Below are 23369 nucleotides of genomic sequence, written 5' to 3'. Positions count from 1 at the left end.
TATGGAGAGGTTCCTGATCAGAAACAGTCAGTAGCCTACAGCAAGGAGAGGGATGCAGTTGATTAGCTGAAGCTATTCCTTATTCTGAACTACTCTCTGTAGAAGTCCTATTTTAATCTGCTGTCTGAAAAGAGATGAGACTAACCTAACAAAATATAAGTATCAAAAAGTTGGATAAGCTGCATGCAGTCCAAATCAGAAGTAATTGGAAGTCAGTAATATCTGGCTTTTACTTGATAGTGGACGAAAAGTAGTGTTGATAGATCCATCTGTTTCATGGGAGTATACCTGAATCCCAGGTAAACACCCAGGAGGCTTGGGAATATCAGATGAGCAGCCATTCCTATTGAGTGCAGTGGCATATGCCCACAGCTGGCAAAGGTGCCAGTGGATAAAGAAAATTGGCTGTTTCCTTCCCTTCTGCAGGACAGTCGCTCCAGCCCAGTCCTGCAGCACAAAGCCAAGGAAGCTTGCCGTGGTTCTCACTCTGTAAATCACTGAGACCTTTGTCTCTCATTGCTTTCAGCATACCACCTTGTACAACCTCATTTGTGCTTGAAACTGGGAAGTCAAAGAGCACAATAATAACAAGAAATAAACAAAGGTTTACCAGCAATTCATCTACAGAGAAACATACCAAAAATTAAAAATGCAGCAGCAAACGAAGATGAAACCCTTTCACTGCAATGTCCTTTGGGACAGCTTTTCATCTACTTCATAATTAAAGACTGAGATGTTTAAAGCAAGAAAAATGGGGAAAATGTATTTTAAAGTGGCCCAGTATTTATTAGCACAAACATGCATGTATTATTCGTTGGCCAGAACTTAAATGACTGTCATTAAACTAATTTTCTTAGTGTTCTCCTTAAACAAAGATTTTTGGTTGAATACTTTTAGTAGTTCAGGTAAAAATAACTGCATATGCCTGTTCACTGTGGCATGGAATTCGACAGGAAACACTATCGTTAGTTCACATGGATTTTTCCTTAACTCTGATATTGGAATTAATCCAGGATCATTCAGAAAAGGAAAATGAGAGAGAGGGAGAATATATCCTTGGCCATGTGAGTGTAGAGAACTGTCAGATCACCACCTGCTCTCGTCTCTAGAGATGAGAGATCCCAGTGACTGTCCCCCATATCCCAGTTAACACCCTAACCTCCAGTCACTGGATATTCTGGGGGAGGTCTCTCTCCTCCCTGCTCTGTGTTCCTCTCAATGAAGACTTTCTACTGTCTACATCAGTATATGCAGACTTCCTGAACTGCAGCCTCTGTTTGGGCAATGGGACAGCTGAGGGGCTCTTTTCTCATTTCTCTGTTGACAAATTGAATCTGGATGTTCTTGTAACAAGAGTGGGCTGTAACTGATCATTATTTCCTCGACACAGAACTTGAGGGGTTTTTTTCCATAAATGCCAGGTTAGAGTAATAACTGAACTATCTCTGCCTAAACCAGCCATTGCCCTCACTAGCACTGCTGCCCAAGGATTTCAGAGTCTTGTTTGAGGAGTCAGTGGGACAAAATATTCAGTAAGAAGTACACATCAGAGAGGTGGTCACCTTTCAGCTTCTGAGGAATATTGAAAAAGGTGGAATGTGCTTTATAACACAGTTAGATAATGAAAAATAAGCCTGGAGATGACTCTTACAAAGCTTCAATGTTCATCTACAGTGTTAAAAATTTGCAATGTTCATCTACAGTGTTAAAAATTTGCAAAAACATTAAGCCAAATTGTTACTTCCACTGAGCTGGTGGCACAAAAAGCTAACTTACTAGAATCTATACAGTCTTGAGGAAGATTTTCAATAGTTACACATGACACTTAAAATATTTGTTTAAAGAAAAAAGTACTTTAATAAGAACAGTAAAGGTACAAAACAATAAGAAACAAATGACGGAGAACAAGGTCAGGATTAATTTTTTATATAAACAACCGGTTTGTTCCTTTCTTACTATGAGCTTAAATCAGTTTAGCACCCTTTTTGTTCAGAGACTAAAAAAAAGTTAATATTTTGTAAGATTTATTTATAATACCCTTGAGGTTTAGAGTATGTTTATGTAACCCTTCTGCCAGGAATTGGCAGCAGCTGAAAGAGCTGGATTCGTTTATCTAGGGGTTCTCCCTGAAAACTTAAACAACAGCAGTTTCAGCCTCCACCCAAAGCTAAATGACCTTCTTTGGGTGCCCTGACAAACAATAAATCCTGCTCAAGGCATAGCAAGGGTTTCAAACAAGGTTCAGAGTTTCAAGACTGAGAGAACTGTAGACATGAGAAAAAGGGAAGAAGAAAGGCCCAGAGTAAGCCCACAAGGGCCATTAATCAATAAAATAAATAATGTTAAAATGTGATCCCCTAACCTCCTTCTCTTCCTCATCTCTGTGACACGGAATAAAGGCTTGCTCTGATTTCCAAATAGATGCCTTGTCCCTTGAACATCACTGCCCACTCAAAACTCTCCCCGTATTTGCTGCATGGCTTCACTTTGCAGCTGAGCTAATGCACACATGTATTACTGCCCACAGCCCAGGAGAGCCCACCCTCTCCCCAGCCCACAGCCCCGTGCTCAGCTGACCACGCAGTGAACTAACTGAAGGCACCAAACTGGCAGAAAAGAACTCATGAAAAACAAAAGTGAGCAGTGGATGTGTCTCTGCTGGTTTAACTCCCTGCACTATAAAATGAAGATCAAAGTTGGCACCAAGGAAGAGGATGGCACGGCTGGGATAGAAAGAAGAGCCAGACTGCTGCTGTGCCTCTTCCTGCAAGAGCTAGATTGAGTTACTAATAGTTACTAATCGTGAAGTTTTGGTGAAGTTTTAAGATGAAACTGCTTTTAAGCATAGTGTCATTTTTGTATGAATCTGCTGTCTTATCCTCATATAGGCCAAACTTTGAGGAAGCTGTTCTGTGCATGACTGCATAGCTAACAGAGCCATTCTGTCTCTAGTTAAAATCCAGCCAGCCTGTATGGTGAGGAACCCCTCTGCCAGCTAAGCGGAGGAAATAGGCCTTCTGCTGCAAAGCTGAAACACATTTTACCAAGGATGGAGCCCTGGGGCTAGTTTTGTTGCCTGGGCAGAACTGCTTTGCCTTTCTGCCTCACACAGCATACCTGCCTGAGGCTTTTCCCAGTCCCACAGCCACTCCTGTGCCACACTGAGGGAAGCTTTTACAATTCAGCTTCCTGACTTTTTTGGGCACCAGGTTTAAAAATTTAATCACAGAACAAATTAGGTTGGAAAAGACCTCTGAGATCATCAAGCCCAATCTGACCAAAAACCATGTCAACTAGATCAAGGCACTAAGTGCCATGTCCAGTCTTTCCTTAAATATCTCCATGGACAATGACTCCTGGGCATGGACACTTCTCTGGGCATCCCATTCCAATGTCTAATCACTCTGTGAAGAAATTCTTCCTAATGTGCAACCTAAACCTCCTCTCTCACAGCTTATGCCAATTTCCTCTTGTTGCGTCACTTGTTACCTGGGAGGCCAACCCCACCTGGCTACAACCTCCTCTCAGGCACTTGCATAGCGCATTAAGGTCCCCTCTGAGCTTCCTTTTTCTCCAGGAAAATGCCTTCAGTTCCCTCAGCTTCTCCTCATCAGACTTGTGCTCCAGACCCTTCCCCAGCTCTGTTGCCCTTCTCTGGCCAAGCTCCAGCCCCTCAATGTCCTTCTTGTACTGAGGGGCCCAGAACTGGACACAGCACTTGAGGTGCGGCCTCGCCAGTGCCGAATAATCTCACTGCCCTGGCCCTGCTGGCCACACATTGCTGATGGATGCCAGGATGCCATTGGCCTTCCTAGCCACCCGGACACACGCTGGCTCATGTTCAGCCAGCTGCCGACCAACACCCCGAGGTCCTTTTCTGCTGGGCCTTTTCCAGCCACTGTGCCGGAGGAGCGGAGGGATTCACCCAGAGGGGGAGGCGCTGGAGGCCGAGGCGCGGCCGGCCCGTGCCGGGCGCCATTGGCAGCGCACAAAGGCCGCGCGCCGCACGGCGTCCCGGCCGCGGGCGCCCCCTGCCGNGCGCTCGGCGGGAGGGCGGCGGCGGCGGGCTGGAGCGGCCCGGCGGCCGGAGGAGCGGTGCAGTACTGCGCCGAGCTGGTGCGGTGAGTGCCCGCCGCGGGGGGCTGCAGGCGCGGGGTGCGCGCTCCGCAGAGCGGGGCGGCGAGTCCGGCCTGGGAAAGCTCGGCAGCGCTTCCCACGCGACGGGAACGCTGACGAGCTCCCGGAAAGGATGACTGGGATTGCCCAGGCCGCACTCGGGCTCTCCCGGCCCCGAAAATAGCCCGAGTGGCCGGCGGCGGTGGGCCGGCGGGACCACGCCGGGTCGGGAGCATGGAAACCAGGCTGCGTGGATGATTCCGCCTGCACACAGAATCCCTGATTAGTCCGTGTTGGAAGGGACCTTTGGAGATACCCAGTCCAACCCCCCGCCCAGGCAGGGTCACTAGAGCAGGTTACGCAGGAAGGTGTCCCGGTGGGTGTAGAATGTGTCCGGAGGGAAGCTCCGCCGCCTTCCCGGGCAGCCTCCCGCGGCAGTGCCTCCCTCTCCGCCCCTTCATGGCTTCACGAGTACGGAACGTTCTTGTTCGCTTGTATCGGTGTTTTGGAGAGCGAAATCACCGAAGCGGATGTTTAAAAACATCGGGTGTTTTCAGATCTTGGCTACTGAGAACTAGCCATGCTTCCTGAGCGCTCCTTGGAAAAACGGGATAAAGCAGAGGCATCTGACAGCTGGAGCAGCTCAGTACCTTCTCTGTCCTGAACGCAAGAGGAAGGCTGTGTTTCCAAAACATCCTTTTTTTTGTCAAACCCAAAATGCTCCAAGAGGAGCAGAATGCAGTCAGACACTTCTAGGTCAGGTCACTTTTCCTTCTTGGATTCTGGGCCATAAACAATGTGTAGGGCCCCTTGGTTGCTTTGGAGTTCCCAGGAATTCAGTTATTTGTAAAGTAAGATGTTAAACAAGTCTCCTAGTAAAGACTTTGGTAACTTCTCTTTGGATACTGTTTTTCCAGATGATTGACAAAAGCTGGCAGAAGGTTTCCATATGTGCATAGAAAGAGTGGAACAGGATTATCTTCTCCAAACTGGTGCTTGTAAAAAGACAGAAAGGTGTGTGTGGTCTGCAGTAATGTCTGAGGTAGGAGAACTAAGGGAAAGAAGTGGGACAGTCTCAAATGTTCAGTGCAGCACCAAGAAGCTGACCTGTACAGATGCACCAGAATGCACAGCCACATTGCATTTTTCATGATTTTCAGAATGCAGCTTTCTTTTCCTAGTTATTCTACACAGGATTCATCTCCCTGATAACTCAGGAGACCAGAGGCTGTGTGTACAGCCAACATACAGGTAAAGTTAACATCTGCAGGTGAAGTGTTTCCAGTAACAAGCAAGTGTGAACAGAATAGTTAGGTTCCAATGAGATGGTTGAATTAAAACTTTTTTTATATGTATTTTTGTTAAATGATAAAAGGACTAATTAGAAAAACACACAAGCATTCAAAATAGTAAAATGAAAAGTGGTTATGTTTTTGGCATTATTTAATTGAAGCTGCTGTTCCCAGTAGTTAAATTATTGCATGGAAATAATAACTATAAAAAATAAGTGGAAGGAATTATTATTCAAACAGAAATAAAACACTTGGGGCTATGCAAGTGTCAGCAACTCCCTAGTTCGGAATTTGAGTCTCCAGCACAGTAGGAAATACAACTGAGTTTTGCTTTAATAATGCATATTTGTTTTTACGGTATGGAAGATGCCGTTTCTCTTCGGTCTTCCTTTTTCTGTTAAACAACTAAATTCACTTCAAGTTATTTGACTAAAAAAATGTTTTCCTTATAGGTATGTTTTATGTCTTTTGCTGTCAGGGATGCCTGATCTCAAAGACAAGCTTGTGGATTGATAGCTTTATTGTACATTCATTATATGGAAAGTCCAGTTACGACCATTACTAATTTTTCTTCTGTCTGTGGGTTCATGTATAAGCTTATACTTATTTGAAAAATCTCAGCTTATTTATCAAAAAACTCAATACCTGACTTAAGGTCATTCCCTCCTTTTCTACATCCCTTACACTCATACACGAAGAAGGTTGGGGTGGAATGTGATCTACAGCAATATCAGTTTTATTTTACTGAGGCTTAATGGATTTGCTGCACTAAATTTTTAGGCTTGAAATAATTGGAAAAAAAACCAACCAAAACCCCACCATGTCAACAGCACTACCAGAGGGAAGACAATTTTCTCTATTGTGTTGCTGTGTACTTTGTGCAACATATTTGTTTGTTTCCTTTCTGAAAGTAGAGGTGGTTCTGTGTAGTGTGAACAACACAGACAGACTGGAACTGGGAAAATGTTGCTGTAAACTATGTAGCTCTGTCTAGGGTGGACAGTACTGGGTATTTCTGTATTTAGTCTTGAAAAAAGTATTAGGTTTTGAGCTGATAATACTTTTCAAAAAGTGTCTTAATTGAGGAAGGTTTAATGTATCTGTTCTGTAATATGAAGGTGTCCTTTGAAGCCTACTATAGCTCAAAAATGTAAATTTTTTTGGTTGATATTTCTGTATTTGTATCAAGGTCTAAAAGAGTCTGACAACAGTTGTGGAAATGAAGCATTGGTTAGTTTTCAGCTGCTGTGTACTGTAGGGTTAAGCAGCTCTGTTAAACTTCACTTATTTTTTGTTTGATGCTAAAAGTAGCAACCCTAATAACCCTTGGGTTTAGTTTGGCTTTCTATTTTAAGATCATATTCAAAAGAAATATGAGCACATGCAAGAACAGCAAACTTAATGAAAATGAGTGCATGTGTTTTCCTTGACAACCTGCTTCTCCACTCTCCAGGCCAAACTTGGGAGTTCGTCGTGTTCTAAGGAAGAATCAGGTTTCAGGCTTATCAGAAAGTACACACAAATGTTGTTCAAAACAAGCAGTTTAGCTTTTCAGAGGTGGTCAGGTGTTTTTGTCAGCTGGAGTGATTTTGTAGTTCATGATTCTGAGCACTGTGTTTTTAATTTTGTGGCACACCCACGTGGCCAAACGAAAGCACATCACTCTGGGTTGGCAAGGAGTTACCTGCAGCGAAACTGCCAGCTCCCGGAGGTTTTGTGCTTTGAATATAGTTGCCAGTAAACAAAAACTTAATGGTTAAGCAAGCACTCTTCTTTCAAGCTCCAAAGCACAGTCTTTTAAAGAAATGTGGTTTCGTGTTTGGAGCAGAAATCTGCAAGTCGGACAATCTGGATTCTATTTGCAGTTCTTGCTCCATGCCTTTAGCCAGATATCTTGAGATGTGGATTTCAGAGGTGCACTGAGAGTCCAAGCAGCCTGCACTCTCTCTTGCAGTAGGTCTTACTTTAAAACAAGCCTAAAAGCTGCTACTTTCGCAAAGTCAGAGTTTTGAGCTATAACTTACTGTGACTCTTTCAGGAGTTCAGTGCTAAGGAATAGCACACCAAATTGACTTAGAGCTATAAATAACAAATGTGCATTTTGATTCTTTTATAGGAAGCGTGACTATGAAGGGTTTCTGTGTTCTCTGCTGCTGCCTGTGGAATCTCGAACCTCTGCTTTTGCCTTGAGAGCCTTCAATGTGGAACTGGCTCAGGCAGGTATTAAAATACATTTGTGAACTCTGGAAATTTAAAATAACAATTTTGATATTCTCAGTTACACTTGTAAGTATTCTTTCTGTAGTAGGTGGTGTTTTGTCAAGGTTAACTTTTATACAGTCAAGGGCCATGAATAAATAGTGCAGTACAAACCTCCAGTTTTGAATGGCCCATGGAAATTACCCAGCCTGCCCTATTATTTTGTTTATGTGTATAATTTTTATGACTTTTTCTTTATGCATTTTAAAATTGAGTTATAGCAAAGAGGCAGTGGTTCTTGATACTGTTGTGTGATTGCATCTAAATCCTGGCTTCATGTGCCGTTAATGGGTAAAGTGCAGCTAAATCCTAACTGTAAAAGGTTGGTAAAAAAATGGGACACTAATAATCAGAATCAAGTCTTTGTTGGCAGAAGTGAGGTGATGAAAAGGCTGCAGGAGGGAAGTTTGTTGTTAGAGAGTTGTGGGAGAGGAGTGGCTGCAGTCTCTCCAATTTGCAAGGTGCCCAGAAACTGCCAGTGCAACCAGGAGAGTTGGTAGTGCTTGCCAGAAAGGAGTGATCAGGAAATGAGCTGACCAGGCAAAACCCCTGACCAGCTTCTGTAGGCTGTGCTTCTGGCAACCCGTGGTGTGCCCTCCCTCACTGCTGTCACCACTGCTTTTATTCCTTCAGGGAAGAAAACTAAAGTCAGGGTTGCCCAGCACTTAATCTCTGTGGGTTTTAAAATGAGGTTGTGGTGAAGATTTCACATTTACTCTATGCAATTCCTAAGCTTTATGAGGAATAAATGTTAATTCAGAACTGAGCTCTTTTTCTGCTGTGTTTGACTATGTCCTGTGTCTGTCTTTTCAGCATAGATAGACCAAGTGTTTTAAAAGACACTGAATTTCACTCCAGATGTATCCTTTCCAGATTAAAGACTCCATAACTCAGAAGACGACAGGTTTGATGCGGATGCAGTTCTGGAGGGACGCTGTGGAGGACATATATGGCGATAACCCACCACATCAGCCCGTTGCTGCAGAACTGTGGAGGGTAAAATACACCTTTCTTGTCCTAAAATTTGCTTTAATATTACTGTGGGAAGTAATGTCAGTGTTTTGTGTGTGCTGTGCTGCATCTGTTCTAACTGACAACACTGTTTCCAGCACAAATCCAGAACACAGCATCATAAAAGTGCTGTGAAGAAAATTAACTCTATCCCTGCCCAAACCAGTACAGTATTCAGACAGAAGTCATTCTGATTCTGGGATACCAGTTGCAGCCCTCTCCAATAGCTAAGACTGCCAGATATACTCCCTTCTCACAAAACAGAAAATTGGTTTTGAAGTGGAAGAAGAATGGTCTTTGGTGAGATTTCACCTCAGGTATGATTCCTATAAAGGAAGACCAATATAATACAATCCAAACAAAACTGCTTGCAAAATAAGATGATGAAAAATAATTCAGAAAGTTTAGGAGCTCTGATAGCTCTAAGCACTGCAGAGCACTGTAGTGAACTAACAATTCAATGTGACTTGGTGACTTCTGCATTCGAGATGGGATTTTATTTCCATATTTCAGCAAATACCCCAAGAGTGATCTGTTTGAAGCCCATGACGTCACAAATGTCCAAGAATGTCATTGCAATTCTTAGAAAAAAGGATTTGGAAAGACACCTGAACTCACAAGTATTGCTGAGCTGTTAATAGAATTAACGTGTCTTTGCACAGCATATTCTATGTATATTCCTTTCTTGCTGTTGAGTTTATATGAGGACAATGTGATTTTCCAGAATAAATTTAAGTTATAATATTTAAAGGTGTTCCTGAAGTTTTGTATATCCCAGAGTTCCAAATTTTTATGCACTAGTAAAGTAGATAAATAGCCTTTAATAATATTTCTAGAATTATTAATAGCTCAGCTTTTGGTGGCTTTAATATAAACCTACGCAGCAAGTGTATGATGTGTGATCTTTTCTGTCTATTTTAAACATATGAAAAGTGAGACCTAATTCTCTGTTCATTTCTGTGGAAGAAGCCAATTTTTCAAACTTCAAAGAAATGAGGACCCATGTGTTTGAATGAAGTAATGGTTGTAATGTACAAATTGGGTAATTTAGCGTAGTTGAGTTTGGTCCTTTAAGTCCTGACCTGTTAGTATTCCAAGGATTTTATTTACAAAATGTTACATGAGGTGAAAAAGTGAGATGAAAACCCAACATTAGTAATTATAATTTAAATATGCCTTTTCATATACCAAGTACTGTCTCAAGCAGAATTTATACAATCAACAAGATCTGGTCTTGTCAAACCTTGGAAAAATATTTACTAATGTGATGGATGTAAAGGAGAAGTTGAAAGTGAGCAATGAGGACTAAACCGTGAGAAATCTGCTCTGTAAATTTTATTTATAGATGTTTTTACATGTGATTGTAGCCTTTCTGAAAACGTGTTCTGAAAATTTCAAAGTGTGGAATTAAGAGGATTGAAGGTAAGTTGATAGAATGAAGTGGCACAGGAAGAATGTCAAATATAAGACAAGAACCAAAAGAAGAATGTGTGAATATGAGATGCTGTGCAGTATTTTTTAAACCAATCCATAATATTAATTGTATTGCTTTGTTACCATTCTGTCTTTGCAGTGCACATTGGTATGTTGTGCTGATATTTTCTTGAGAATTTACAGGGGAAATATTTTTATTGTTGGACTCTGGAGGAAACTCTGTTCTTTTTGGAAAGTGAACATAGTAATCTGCAAATATTTTGTGGGAACATATGACTCCAAGAATAAATTAATTTCATAAACGTTTTTAAAGAAATGCTTTTAGTTTTCTGGCGTGATGTCTGGTATTTAATTTTCTGTTTGCAGCAACTTGCTGTAAATGCCAGTTGAAAATTTTTGTATTTGAAGATGATTCTCATTTTCCACTGACTTGCCACTTTGATTTAACCCAGTGAATACAATTCTTGTATTAAATACTTAAAATGTATTTCAGCCTTCAGAATCAGTACTACCATCACTTTGTATACATTAACAAGGAGGTTTTATTTAATTATTTTCAGGCTGTCAAGAGGCATAACTTGACTAAAATGTGGTTCATGAAGATCATAGATGAAAGAGTAAGTATTTGCCCTTCAGAGTCTGATTCTGGCTTTAGTAATATTTGGGTTTCCTTTTCCTTAATTTTATAGGTTCGTGTGTAAAACAAAAGTTTATGTAATTTTCCAGACAGTAGTATTTCTCTTTAAAAATGATACTGCTACATTTTTAAAGATTCTTCCTTGATGCTACTTGTCATAGTTTCTCTTCTTTCTGCCAAAATGGCTAATAGAATCCTTTGTTTATTTTTGTCTTAAATTGATGTAAGTTTGTGAGTTCATGTGGATATAAAAATCTCAAACATTAAATGACCTATCTGAACCCTTCTGCCACACTTTCATGCTACTCCTTATCATGGCTGTGGAGTTTTTTTCTCAGCAGTGGTGTAAACTGGAGCATTCAAATCACATTAAGTTTAAAATAGCCACCTTTTTTCCTGGGAAAAGAAAAGGTTAAGAACATCACTGGTACAGTAATGTTGCTACAAACTCTGACACAAGGACAAGAATGAAAAGCAGAGTGCAGGAATCTCCTAAGCTAATTTTGCTGCTAAAATAAGTGTCTCATGAAGCTATAAATTGAGCAAATTGATGGTCAGTTACTTGCAGATGGTCATTGCTATGAAAGACTTGAGATTTTCTTAATGTTAAGACTTTTTTAGTCTTTAAAACTGCTAGGACAAGAGGAATGCTGGAGGATGTTACAGTTTTGGGTGTATTTTATTATTTTGGGTGTATTATTTGTTAGTGCCACTAAGTTGTTCAGAGGGCTGGAACACCTCTCCTCTGAAGATAGGCTGAGAGATTTGGGGCTGTTGATTCTGGGGAAGAGAGGGCCCTGGGGAGACCTTAGAGCACCTTCCAGTACCTAGCAGGGACTTGCAGCTGCTGGAGAGGGACTTGTGATGAGGGCATGTAGTGATAGGACAAGGGAGAATGGCCTTGAGATGAAGAAGGGTAGGTTTAGATTAGATCTGAGAAAGAAATAGTTTACTGTGGGGATGGTGAGACACTGGAAGAGGTTGCCCAAAGAGGAGGTTGGCTCTTTATGAGGTGTTCAGAGGTTGGGTAGACCTCTGAGCAGCCTGGTCTGGTAGAAGGTTTCCATGTTCATGGCAGAGAACTTAGAGCTAGATGATCTTTAAAGTCCCTCTCCACCCAAACCACTCTATAATTCTGTGAATCTACAGTTTTTTCACATGACTTTAACACTTCTCTGCATTTCATAGGTTTATATTTTAAAAAAATACATTCCTGTTTATCTAAATTTCTCTCTGCTCCAGATGCAAATTAAATACTGACAAGTCTATAATGTAAGAATGCCATATGATGTTTTGGTTTTTGCTGTTCCTTTTTTATGGAGAATTCTGATTTCATATTATTGCTGAAAGTTGTAATTGCTCCTTGGCTGCAGTTGAGCATAGTTATTTTTTGGGCTTGCTATAAGCTTTAATGACTGCTTCTATCTGAGTTTATATTCTCTCTCTCTCAATTTTGTTCTTTTTTGTGTTTGGTGATGCATTGGATTGACATGACTGTAGTAATAAGCTTGTATGAACAGCAGTTACGTTTACATTCTCCTGAAGCTCCGTGTTTATATTCCAGGAGAAGAATTTGGATGATAGGCCGTACCGTAACATCCAGGAGCTGGAAACATACGCTGAGAACACTCAGAGTGCTCTCTTGTACCTCACCTTGGAAACACTGGGTAAGTGTTTTCCCCTTTCTGGGTTTTGCTGATGACTCATTAGTGCAACTACAATATTTACTGATATTTCAAAAAGCCCTTTCTTTTCCTACTGGAGTTTAATTTCAGTAAAGTTGTCCTAGATAGAACTTCAGATATCTTTTGGATGCTGAACCATAAATGTGGAATTGTACTGCAGCTGTCCTAGAACTCTCTGCTTTCCTTGGAAGCTGCTCAGTGCAGAGCTCATTGAAGTGCAGTTTCCTACTGTTCTTTGTTGCTTTATTTTCTCTGTTCTCGCTCCTCTTACAGAATGCAGAAAATTCAGCTCTTCACTGTGTTTCAGTTATCCTACTTGTCAGAATACAAAGTGCTGTAGGTATCCTGCAGCTGTTGTTCTATATTGCAGTGATGGACACTGATTATCTTGAAACAGCCAACTTCCCAACCTATAAACTTCTTTTGGTGATGTAAATTTGGGTCTGAATCCTCTCCTCTTCCTACAAGTAGGTTTATATCAGTAACTGAAGAGCTAGAAAAAAATGCAACAAAGATGATCCCTGTGATCAAGAGCTACTCTCTGTGTCATGTCTAATGTAAGAACGACAGATTGGGAAAGAACTGTTCATTTGTAGTGAAGAAAAGGGTAATTTTCATTTAGGTATCTGTTACATTATGGAAGTATTTCCAGTATGAGCTCAGATGTTAAAAAAAAGGTGAAAATTATGATGATGATGATTATTATGGTTATGATTATTATTATTATGATTATGATTATTTAGTGTTTAGTATTGTAGTAGCAAAATTTCCCCTTGCTTGTCAGACTAATCTGATGAAAGGCAAATACTGATGTTAGAAGTTAAAAAAATATAAAAAAGAGAAGTAAAAAGAGAGAGATGGTGAGTACATTCTTCTTTGAAAGAATTGAGGAACTTATGTCTTAACATCTTATGTTTGCTTCCTCAGTAGGAAATTAGTGAAATGTTGCAAATGTCTTTGTGAACCTCTTATTGAAGAAATGTAGTACCATGGGAAATGCCAGTGTGTTCCATTCTGAGAAATTCTGAATAAGTTCAGTCATGCTTGGATCACTCACTCGTCGTACAAATCAGATAAAACTTTTTCTGAAAATCTTTGTGGAGATTCTGGATATTCTAATTGTTCTTTTGTCATACTTCTCTTAAATATACAAATATAACAAAATATCTAAGCAAAAGTCTCCTTCACTGCATATTAAACAGTTAACTTTTGTTATTTATTTTCCCCCACAAATTGAGAAACTCATCAAATACAGCCCCTTTCTGGGTGTTGCCCATCAGCCGTGTTTTCTAGACTGGGTGGACCTGGTTTCATTTAGATCATGTTTGCTAAATTTCTTGTGCTATTTAGACTCCTTATTCCTGACCAGTGTCCTGTTGAATCTCTCCCAGTGTGTGCTCTCCCAGTACTAGTACTGTTGTATTCTTGCTGATTTCAGGTTACTCCTTTTGTCAAGCTCATTTTGACTGGTAATCCTCTCATCCGAAGTCCTGGTACTTTCTCTCAACTCCTGTCATTTAAAAATACTAGTATTTGTGCTAACTAATTCCCTAAGTAGTTAGTAAATAATATCCATTGATTCCTCCAAGCCACACTTTGCTTTCTGCTGCCATTGCCAAAATCAGTCCCTGTAGTGTGTGTATAGTCACTCTTTCACAGAGAATTCTGAGACCCACTGAAACCCAGAGAGGCTTCTGCGGTGGATCTGGTACCCCCAGTGCTATTTCCAGATGTCAGTTCGGTTCATTGGTCTGTAATTGCTATATCCTTATTTCTTTCTCTGTAGAATGCTGCTTCTATTAAGAATTTTTATAAATTTTAATTTAAATTTTCATTTTATCCCGGCTCAGGTTTATAATCAGTCTAAGCCAAGCTTGTATGGTCTTGTCATGGAGAGCAATGGTGCTGCTCTACCCCACTCATCTCCCTCTCTCAGTTCTGTGACTGTGCAGTAACTAACATTAGTTTTCTGTTGTTTTGGTGATCTGATTCAGTTTGCCTCATTGCTGCTGACAGCACAAAGGAGGGGCCAGAAATATGGGTTTGGGGGGTGAAGCATAGGATCATTCTCTTTGACTTCAGTACACTGATGAATCAGCTGCAGCTAATCATGAAACCACATTGTAAGCATTAATTCTTGTCAGGAATCTCACACTTGAATTACTTTTTCTGGCAGGAAAAGCAGTTCCTGGAATACTGTTATCCTGGGAGAGGATATGCCAATGAAAGTGACTTTGTGTACCAGTGTGTTATATCTGAATAGGTGCTGCTCTGCTAAGTATACCCTATACTGTAACAAGAGACATCTTGCTCTTGATTGTGGAAATGAATGAATTTTCCTGCTGTTTTGCACCTCTGAGATGAGATCTCAAGGCAGTTTCTGCACATGGACAGTTCTGTCAGGGACCAATGCACATAGCTTTCATAAAGCATGACTGTGATGCACATCAGAGAAGGCCATACCCCTCAAAAGGCCTGACTGCATGTTTCTAAACATACTGTTTATGCAATTCTAGGTGTGAGGGACATCCATGCTGACCATGCAGCCAGCCACATTGGGAAAGCACAAGGCATAGTTACCTGTTTAAGAGCAACTCCATATCACTGTACAAGACAAAAGGTCTTTCTTCCCATGGACGTTTGTATGTTGGTAAGAGAAGCAAATAGTTTGGAATTGAACAGTGTGGTTTTTCTAACTCTGTTTCTCATGGTTAGTTATGAGATCCTAATTTATTATGCCAGAAAGAAATGGTATGTTTTTTCTTTATTTTTACTCGTTCTGCTGTGGCCTGGTAATTGTCACAGTTTTATATCTTTTGGGAAGTGAGAGGAGTGAACTTCAAGAAACTCTAGATTTCTCTTAGAGGTTTGTTTGTTATTATTAAATGTATTAATATTTTAGGTTTCAGGAATTTTTCCAATAATGTATAAAAATTGCACGTGTGGAATGGGTTCTGGGGGTTTGTGTTTTGGGGTTGGGTGTGGGGGTTTTTTTTCCTTTTTTTTTTTTTTCCTTTTCTGTCACCATAAAGGAAGCACTGTGAGAAATTTTACTTTGAACAATCTTCTTGTGCTTCTCTTTATTACCTTTGTGCTGGTGGTTTGTGCTGGTGGTTTGTGGATTTTTTTCTTTTCCATATTTTACAGTTACAGGCCTATATTCCATACATTTCTGTAGGAGATGGTATAGCCCTCCAATTTAAACTGTACATCACATTTGCTCTGGAATTTAGCAGATCTTTCAGTTTAGGTAAAACAGGATTAAAGCTTGGATTTTTTCATTAATGTACCATGGGTTAATCTGTAGGCATCTCAGCTGTTAGTCCTTCATTTCCAGTCTTTATTTTTAAATGTTAATGCTGTTCTTTTTCAACTTAACCAAAATATATGCAATTATGGTGATGCCTAAGGTGGTTGTGTTAGTATTTTCTGAATATAATTTTAATACAGTTAAAAATTTTGTTTGGAAGCTTAGTAATGTAGGTAGCTGCAAAAAATTATACTAAGATACTAATATAGTTCAGATACTAAAAATACTAATATAGGTCAGGGTTCTAAGACTGCAGAAAGGAATTGCACTCTCCTTTCAGCCCTTTTGGGACTGTGTGTTATGGGAGGCCTTCCAAGTTTTCAGCTTTTCAAAGATAGCCTGAAAATTCAGTCATTCCTTGCCATGGAAGGTGTTCTGCAGTGAAACTGTAAAAATAGCTTGTATCCCTTCTGTGCAGACAATCTTGTAAGCATTTCAGCTGCTGGCAAGACCTGTGGAGTTCTCCTGAGTCTGTACCTCCTGTGACGCCTTTCTGCCCACCTTCATACAGCTCTCACATGCCTCAGTGTGGTTGAGAGGAGTGGGCAACTGGTGCAATTCTGAATATGCCATATTCTCTCTTAACATTGGTCACTGTAGTCAAAGAATAAGTTTGGAGTTGGCTTTTGGGGGTTTGGAAGGGCTCTTTTCTGGTGCTTCTGGGGTTTTGGTTGGTTTTTGGAGGTAGTTTGATGTTTTGTTGGTTATTGGTTTTTTGTGAGCCTGGGATGTGCACACCAATCCCAAGATTCAAAAGCCAGCATGGCTTCTGTTGTAGCTGTTACTGGCTTTCTTTTGCTTAATATTGATTCTTGGATTATGGTTTTAAAAATTGTCTACCTAAACTGATCTAAGTCCCCCAAACTTTGAAATCTGACTGTATCTTACTTGAAAATTTTAGGAAACAAACTTGTGCAGAGAGTCTGTACTAATTGTTCTCTTTGTTGTCTTGATTTTTTTCCAAGTGACTGACCAAAAGAAAGGGAATTAAAAAATGAGAGAGCAGTGGTAGAACACTTAGGCTGTTTTAATCTTTAGTCCTTAGCTTCATTGCTGGGACAGGTTTTTGAAAAGCAAAAATGGAAACTTGATATTTTTAGAGGGTTTTTTCTCTTTTTTGATTTTGGTTTTCCTTCCTATGTCTAGCATGGAGTTTCACAAGAGGATTTCATAAGAGGCAAGCAAGAGAAAAATGTGAGAGAGGTAATTTATGACATCGCCAGCCAGGCCCATATTCATCTAGAACATGTGAGATTCCTTTCCTTTTATTTATTTAAATAAACATAACTGATGCTAGTCTTCACAAAGCATTTGTTGTTAGGAGACTTAAAGCTGCATACTTAATTTCAAATATGTTGCCCTTTTATAGTTTGAGAAATTACATTAAAAAAATCCTACCACATTAAAGATTCAAATATAACTACTTCTGTATGAATGTTATCTTTATGTACAGGAGACAGTTTACTCACAGCCAAGTCCAATTTCATATATATAAATGCTGCCTAAAATAATTAGTACTGGAAGAGAAACTTTAAGTAGAGTTAAAAATGTGCCAGCATGGGATGAGCACCATAGTAAGAACATCTGCATATGGTATTTCACAGTGGAATGGCTGCCAGGAAAACAGAGCATGTTGCCTTTAACTGCTGGTTAGTGTGTGTGGGAGGGGGGATTCATTCCCTGACATGACCAGCCATGCCCAAAGCTCTGTTGAGAAAGGTGCTTTCTGCTTATTTCTCTTCTGGCATGCAGCCAAGTCAATTAGGAAAGGCTGTTTGGTTGGAACAGTGGATGATGGGCCCTGAAGAACTGCAGAGTCCTACTCTATTTTTTCTTTCATGCTTTTATTCTAGCTGCATTATGAGATGCTTGCCTAGTGCACAGTACAAAAGCAGAAGAATGTTTTATTGGCAATGCTTTGTCTTCCTCTGGCTGGAAAACAAAGAGCTACAAAGAGTTTCTTAGGTGTACAAGAATATTGCCCCCAGTGGTTCCAGTCAGGGTAGTCTGGAAAGATACCACTTCAGAGTAAAGAAATGCCAGATTTATCTCTGCATTTGCACCATTAATATAATCCTCAATTACAGTTTTACCTGTGATCACAGTGTCTTATGCAATTGAAATAGGAGAGCCCTTCATCTTTTTTCTGAAAGTCAAATGTGGCATCCCTGGTTTGTTCAGTCAGTGCCTACTGAGCTGATTAATGTTTTTGTTTTATGTTAATAATGTGAATATGTTATAACAGCCCTCCAGTACCTAAAGGGAGCCTACAAGAAAGCCAGAGAGGGATTTTTACAAGGGCATTAAGGACAAGGGGAGATGGCTTTAAACTGAATGACAGCAGGTTTAGATTAGATGTTAGGAAGAAATTCTTCATTGGGAGGGTGATGAGACACTGGCACAGATTGCCCAGAGAAGCTGTAGATGCCCTATCCCTGGAAGTGTCCAAGGGCAGGTTGGATGGGGATTTCAGCAGCCTGGTCTAGTGGGAAGTGTCCCTACCCATAGCAGGAGGGTTGGAAACAGGTGATCCCTTCCAGCCCAAACCATTCTATGATTCTTTGTACCCTTCGGCTTTATTTTCCATACACTAATTATAATTCATATTTAAGGTATTCCTGTTCACGTTGTTTAACCTGATGTCTCAGTTTTTGTGGTCACGCGCCCAAGAAAACTGTTTACTCCATTTAGAAGCAGGGAAAAGTACAACATCAAAACTGTCAATTATCTTTGTTCAAGCTGAAATGTTTTGATTTTCTTTTTTTATTGTGCACCCTTCAACCCATAATGTACAGTATATAAAACCCATTGCCTTTTGGCTAAGAAAAATGCCAAGTGCATGGCCCAGAATGCCTCATATCAGGGATGAGAGGCATGGAAAATGAGTAATGTGTATTTATGGTCCACATATTTAAATTTGGTTGCTGGTATTGTATGAAAACTTGGGACAGAAGCAGGAAGAGAATTTGGTTCTTCAGAACCTTTCAGGTAATTCATAGTGCATTGGTCCCCTTGTTCCCAACATGAGCCTACCAACTTCTGAAGAGAACAGCTCTCCTTTCTTCCCACTTCATTCCTAGAGCCCTGCCCATGTTATGCACTGGGAGGGTCCTGTGGAAAGTATGCAGGGTGATCATGTAATTGGAGACTAAAGAGAAAAGTATAAATACAAGGAAACCAGATTAGGGCAGCATTAGCATTTTATTCAACTGAGTGTTGATCCTGGCATTCCTCCCATTTTCTTCCCCCTTTGTATGTTTTTAAATGGGTGGGTTGTATCACCTTAATTAAAATTTTTAAAAAATTCCTCTCTGAATACTTGCTTCTAGTCTTCCCATCATCAGTGAATTGTTAACAGTGCAGGAACTGTAGAGTGTTCAAACCACTTGAACTGGCCATAGCTGGCAGCAGTAACAGAGTACTGGCCTCCTTCATAATCAGATGGTCTCTGTTAATGCAAGGACAAGGATACTTTCTGCCTAATGGATGAAATGGGCTTTTGCTGGCAGCATTTGCTGGGTGTTTCAGGACCTTAGGTGAATCTAATGGGCTGGTGCCTTTACATGCATCTGTTCTGCAGTATAAAATCACCATTTCGTTTTGCCTGAGGGTCTTCACAGCCACTTATCCTTTGTTTTAGTTGGGATTACAGGGCAGGGTAAAGTTCAAACCTGCAGAGAGGTTTCAGCTATCTCAGCATTTGTTACACAAACCATGTATTTTAGAGGATGAGGGTAGCAATTACCACCCCCATTTCACAGCCAGAAGACACCTAAATCTGAAATGCTGAATGGAGTCTCAGCCATGTTACATGAAGCATATTGTAGTAGTGTGGCCCTTAATCTTGAGAAAAAAATTCTGGAGTATGGTCAGGTCTTCCTGACACTGCAACTGCTGACCAGCAGGTGGCAAAATATGATAATGAAGGTTGCAGTTTTCCTTGGGAATTGTGTGTTTCATCAGCATAAAAGCGTATAACAAAATGCTCTGTCAGTCCCCCAAAGTGTTCCCTTTGAAAGCCTACAAATACATTTATAAACTCACCCTCTTTCTCTTCAGCACCCTTCCCCGATTCCTTTGGTGAAAAAGGGTCTCCCTTTCTGCTTTTTGCATTTGTTTTTGTTGTCCTACATCATTATGGGACTCAGTTTATCAAGGGAGATAAAATGCTTTCTGGATGACATGTGACCCATTCTGGGTTGAGAAGGTCAAACAAGACTACTTTATTTTTTCATCTTGCAATTAATAATAGAAGGGCAGAGCATTGGATCAGGGCAGAACATTTTTCTATTTTAGAAATGGATATACACAGGTGTTATTATAGATCAAAATTTTAAAATAATTTGTCTTCTGAAAAGATTGATAATTTTTTCCTCCTAAAGTTTCAGGCTCATTTTCTCAGTTCTCTGAAAGGTCAGTGAAAAATGAAACTTCACAAACTCACATATTCTTATCAGTATTTACAGAGAGTTACTTTGTTTTAGCCTGTAAGAAAAGGCAAAACGAGAAGGGATTTTGTTTTTATAGACAGGCATTACAGGAAGACTTGTTCTAAGCTCTGTTAGATGTACTGACTTGAATATGAGTTTAAACTGTTGATTTGATACAGCCATGCTTTAGATTTTTATATGTAGATACTGAGGAAATGAGATAATTTCGATATCTCAGATAAATAACCAAAGCATTTACAACTGGATTCCTGGGACTGATGGCAACATTGAACCAAAAAGATGCACTCAGAAAAATGCATTTCTGGTCTTCCATCATTTCTGTCTATTGGGGGAAACAAAAAAAATTTAAAAAAAAAAAAAAAAAAAAAAAAAAAAAAAAAAGAAAAAAATAAAAAAAGAAGTTAAACTGTATTTACTAAACCAGATGCAATTTGGGACTTTGTTGGAACAAGACATGCTAATTTACCTTGGTTTATAGTATGTAGTCTTGAGGTCTGTCAAATCATGTAAGTATTTTTGCAAGCCTCTGCCAGTGTTACGTACTTTTGCGTAACTATTTTTGTACACAGCTTTCATGGAATGAAATGTTACAGTTTTAGGATGTCAAAATAAAAAGGGATAACCCTGGTAATACAGTGTGCTGCCTCTAAACATTATATATAGTACTTGATGTTTAATTAGGAATGTTAAATTCTTCTGATAAGTACTTTTTTTTGTGTTTTGTTTTTCCCTCCCACCTTACCCCATTTACTTTTAGGCTAGATCTTTCAGTAAGAAAGTTCCTGTGAAGGCGTATCCTGCTTTTTTCTGTACGGTGGGTGTGATCTCACTCTTTAAGTGATGGACTTATTACTGTGCTGATGCATTTGTGAAAAGTATTCAAATTAAGCATGGTGAACTACCACTTCATGTGTCTTATTTTGGGAGGATGTAATACCTAAAACTCATAGAAATCATAATGCCTGACTGTAGAACCTTACAATTTTGATCAACCTCTAATCCTTCTCTTTTAACTACATCATTCCACCCAAGATGTCTTTATTCATAGACTGCTGTTCTAATGCAAGAGCCCCAAATCCTGTCTATTTTCATAATTTGGTGTTTGGTCTACTAAAAGATAATGCTTCTCTTCACAAAACTTGACTTTTTTATGTTTGGAATGTGATGATTTCACTACCATTTAATAGCACAATCAAGCCTTTTTTGGAGTTTCTTATTCGGTTTCTTGTATTGCTTTGTAAACTTAATGCCTAATTACTTGTGTGCACCATGTGTATTAATTTTTTTTCTTTTCTAGGTTGCTTTAGACGATTATTTATATAACATGCGGAAAGTGGACTTCAATATATTCCATCCAAGCTTACAAAAGAAGAATACATTATTACCATTGTATTTGTATATTAGATCTTGGAAAAAAACATATTAAAGTTTGTTTGGTTATTTTAATATGGATTCAGAGTGCTGAGTTTTTTTCTTTAATGTCTTAACTTGCTAGAATTGCGAAGTGTCTGACTTCACACTTCTGCAAAATGCAGTTCCAGGGAAACAGCAGATGCACATGAACTGTAGCTGTCAGCTTGCTGGCAGTAGCTAAGTTTCTTCTTGGAATATTAGGCTGATATCTCTTTTTCACTTGTCTGCCAAGTCATATGTCCTTGTCTGAGATTGCTTTTCTTGTCTTTCCTGTAATAACAGCAGTATGACAGAATTCTTGGACAAACACTGTGCTAATGGATACTTCTGACAGTTCTGATTCTTTGCCGAGGAAAGGAAATAGAAAAAAGACTGCTTTGTTTGTTCCCAAAAGCAGTTACAGTAAATGCCCTATAAATCAGCTAAGTAGTTCTATTTAGTGCAAGGAGCAGGCTTCCTGCAAGTAGTGGTGATGCTTCAAAGTTGGAAGAAAGAGCATCTGTATTTGAATGCAAGAAAACTGTCAGGAAAAGCTTTAGCAGAAATTACTTAACTGCGTGTTGAGATTGAGCACTGAAGTGACTATAGGTAGTGGGATAGCTTTGCAACCAAGGAAGAGAGCCCATACATTAATATGTATGCATTAGCATGGATAAAACAAAATCATGTATCTCTGGGGTTTTCGCTCTGCTCTTGCTTTGGCTGTATCTTCCTCCTGGCCTCGTCTGTTGTTGCCCATGGCTGTCACTGCACTGTGGGTTTGACTGCCCCTTTGTTCAGTATTCAGCACATCTCTCAGGACATACTCCTGCCTGGCTTCCCTGAATTCCTCCTTTGGTACTGTGAAAACGTTCCTGAATGTTTCAGGTAATTTTAGTCCTCTCTCTAAAGGTACTGGTCTGGGTTTTTTTTGTGGGAAATTACTAGTAGCTTTGTACTCAGCATCTCTTAGGATCAAGGTAAGTATTTCTGTTTGATTTGTTTTATGGTAAAATAATGCTTTCTAACATTCAGCTTGATGAAATTGCACAAATCCGGTAGTTTGTTCTGCCTTCATCCTTGTTCTAGTAAATAGCTGATTTTCCTAGAGATTTGTTTTTCTTAAATCGTGGTTAATCATCCCAGATGCTTGGCTGTATAACAACATCCTGTATTTTTGTGTAAAATGCTACATAATGAATTTCTGTGAACAAGATTTATGGCTTTTTTTATCACAAACTGTCAGCATGGTAGAAATCTTAGGAACCTGATACTAAGTTCTTCATTTGGTGATCTTGCTTTACATGTTTGAAGTTGGTTTGTGATACAGATCTTGGTTAATCTGCAGTTTTTTATTCCTGAATAAGACATTTCTCTTTGAATTTGTTCAGCTCAGGATCCTGCTTTCTGTATTACTAGAGGTGGAATAATCAAGGTGATACAAACCAAGAAGAATCAGTATGTACTGCATTGGGAGCATACTGGCTGTTTTCTTAATGTAAAATTTTTACAGTTTCTGTCCACTTTTCAGATCAGCTGCAGTATCATATCACTGGTGTTTCTGAATGTGGCAGAGAGGTCTGGTGAAAAGAAAATGTTTAATTCCTATGCAGGCACTGCAGCTCTTTGTGCCAAATGAAGAGCAAGGGCTTAGGCTCTGTTGCTGCTACCAGGCCAGCTGCACATTCCCTCTGTTTATTCTGTGATCTGGAGCAAGCATTACAAACGCCTCTTTCTGCACTTGGTGATGTTTTGTTCCAAATGTGCTGAGTCAGGACAGTT

The 23369-nt window shown here is 39.8% G+C and overlaps 1 protein-coding gene across 2 annotated transcripts; it reads left to right on the top strand.

Annotated features, from left to right (window-relative positions):
- The first annotated feature begins 4023 nt into the window (after nucleotides 1-4023).
- On the top strand, nucleotides 4024-21641 carry NDUFAF6 (NADH:ubiquinone oxidoreductase complex assembly factor 6). 2 transcript variants are annotated; one of them, XM_041464512.1, is made up of 9 exons: nucleotides 4024-4121; nucleotides 7525-7628; nucleotides 8541-8663; nucleotides 10673-10729; nucleotides 12314-12416; nucleotides 14951-15084; nucleotides 16891-16992; nucleotides 20953-21009; nucleotides 21493-21641. In XM_041464512.1, the coding sequence occupies exons 2-9, from the start codon at nucleotides 7608-7610 to the stop codon at nucleotides 21619-21621; spliced, it is 726 nt and encodes a 241-aa protein (XP_041320446.1). In that variant the 5' UTR covers nucleotides 4024-4121; nucleotides 7525-7607; the 3' UTR covers nucleotides 21622-21641. The 2 variants fall into 2 exon arrangements, with proteins under 2 accessions (XP_041320446.1, XP_041320447.1); XM_041464513.1 differs by lacking the exon at nucleotides 20953-21009.
- Nucleotides 21642-23369: the final 1728 nt, after the last annotated feature.

The sequence above is a fragment of the Pyrgilauda ruficollis genome, unplaced genomic scaffold (assembly GCF_017590135.1).
Source record: "Pyrgilauda ruficollis isolate IOZ18807 unplaced genomic scaffold, ASM1759013v1 scaffold18, whole genome shotgun sequence".
NCBI lineage: Eukaryota > Metazoa > Chordata > Aves > Passeriformes > Passeridae > Pyrgilauda > Pyrgilauda ruficollis.
Note: the sequence above shows the minus strand (reverse complement) of the source record. Positions and strands in the feature narration are given on the sequence as shown.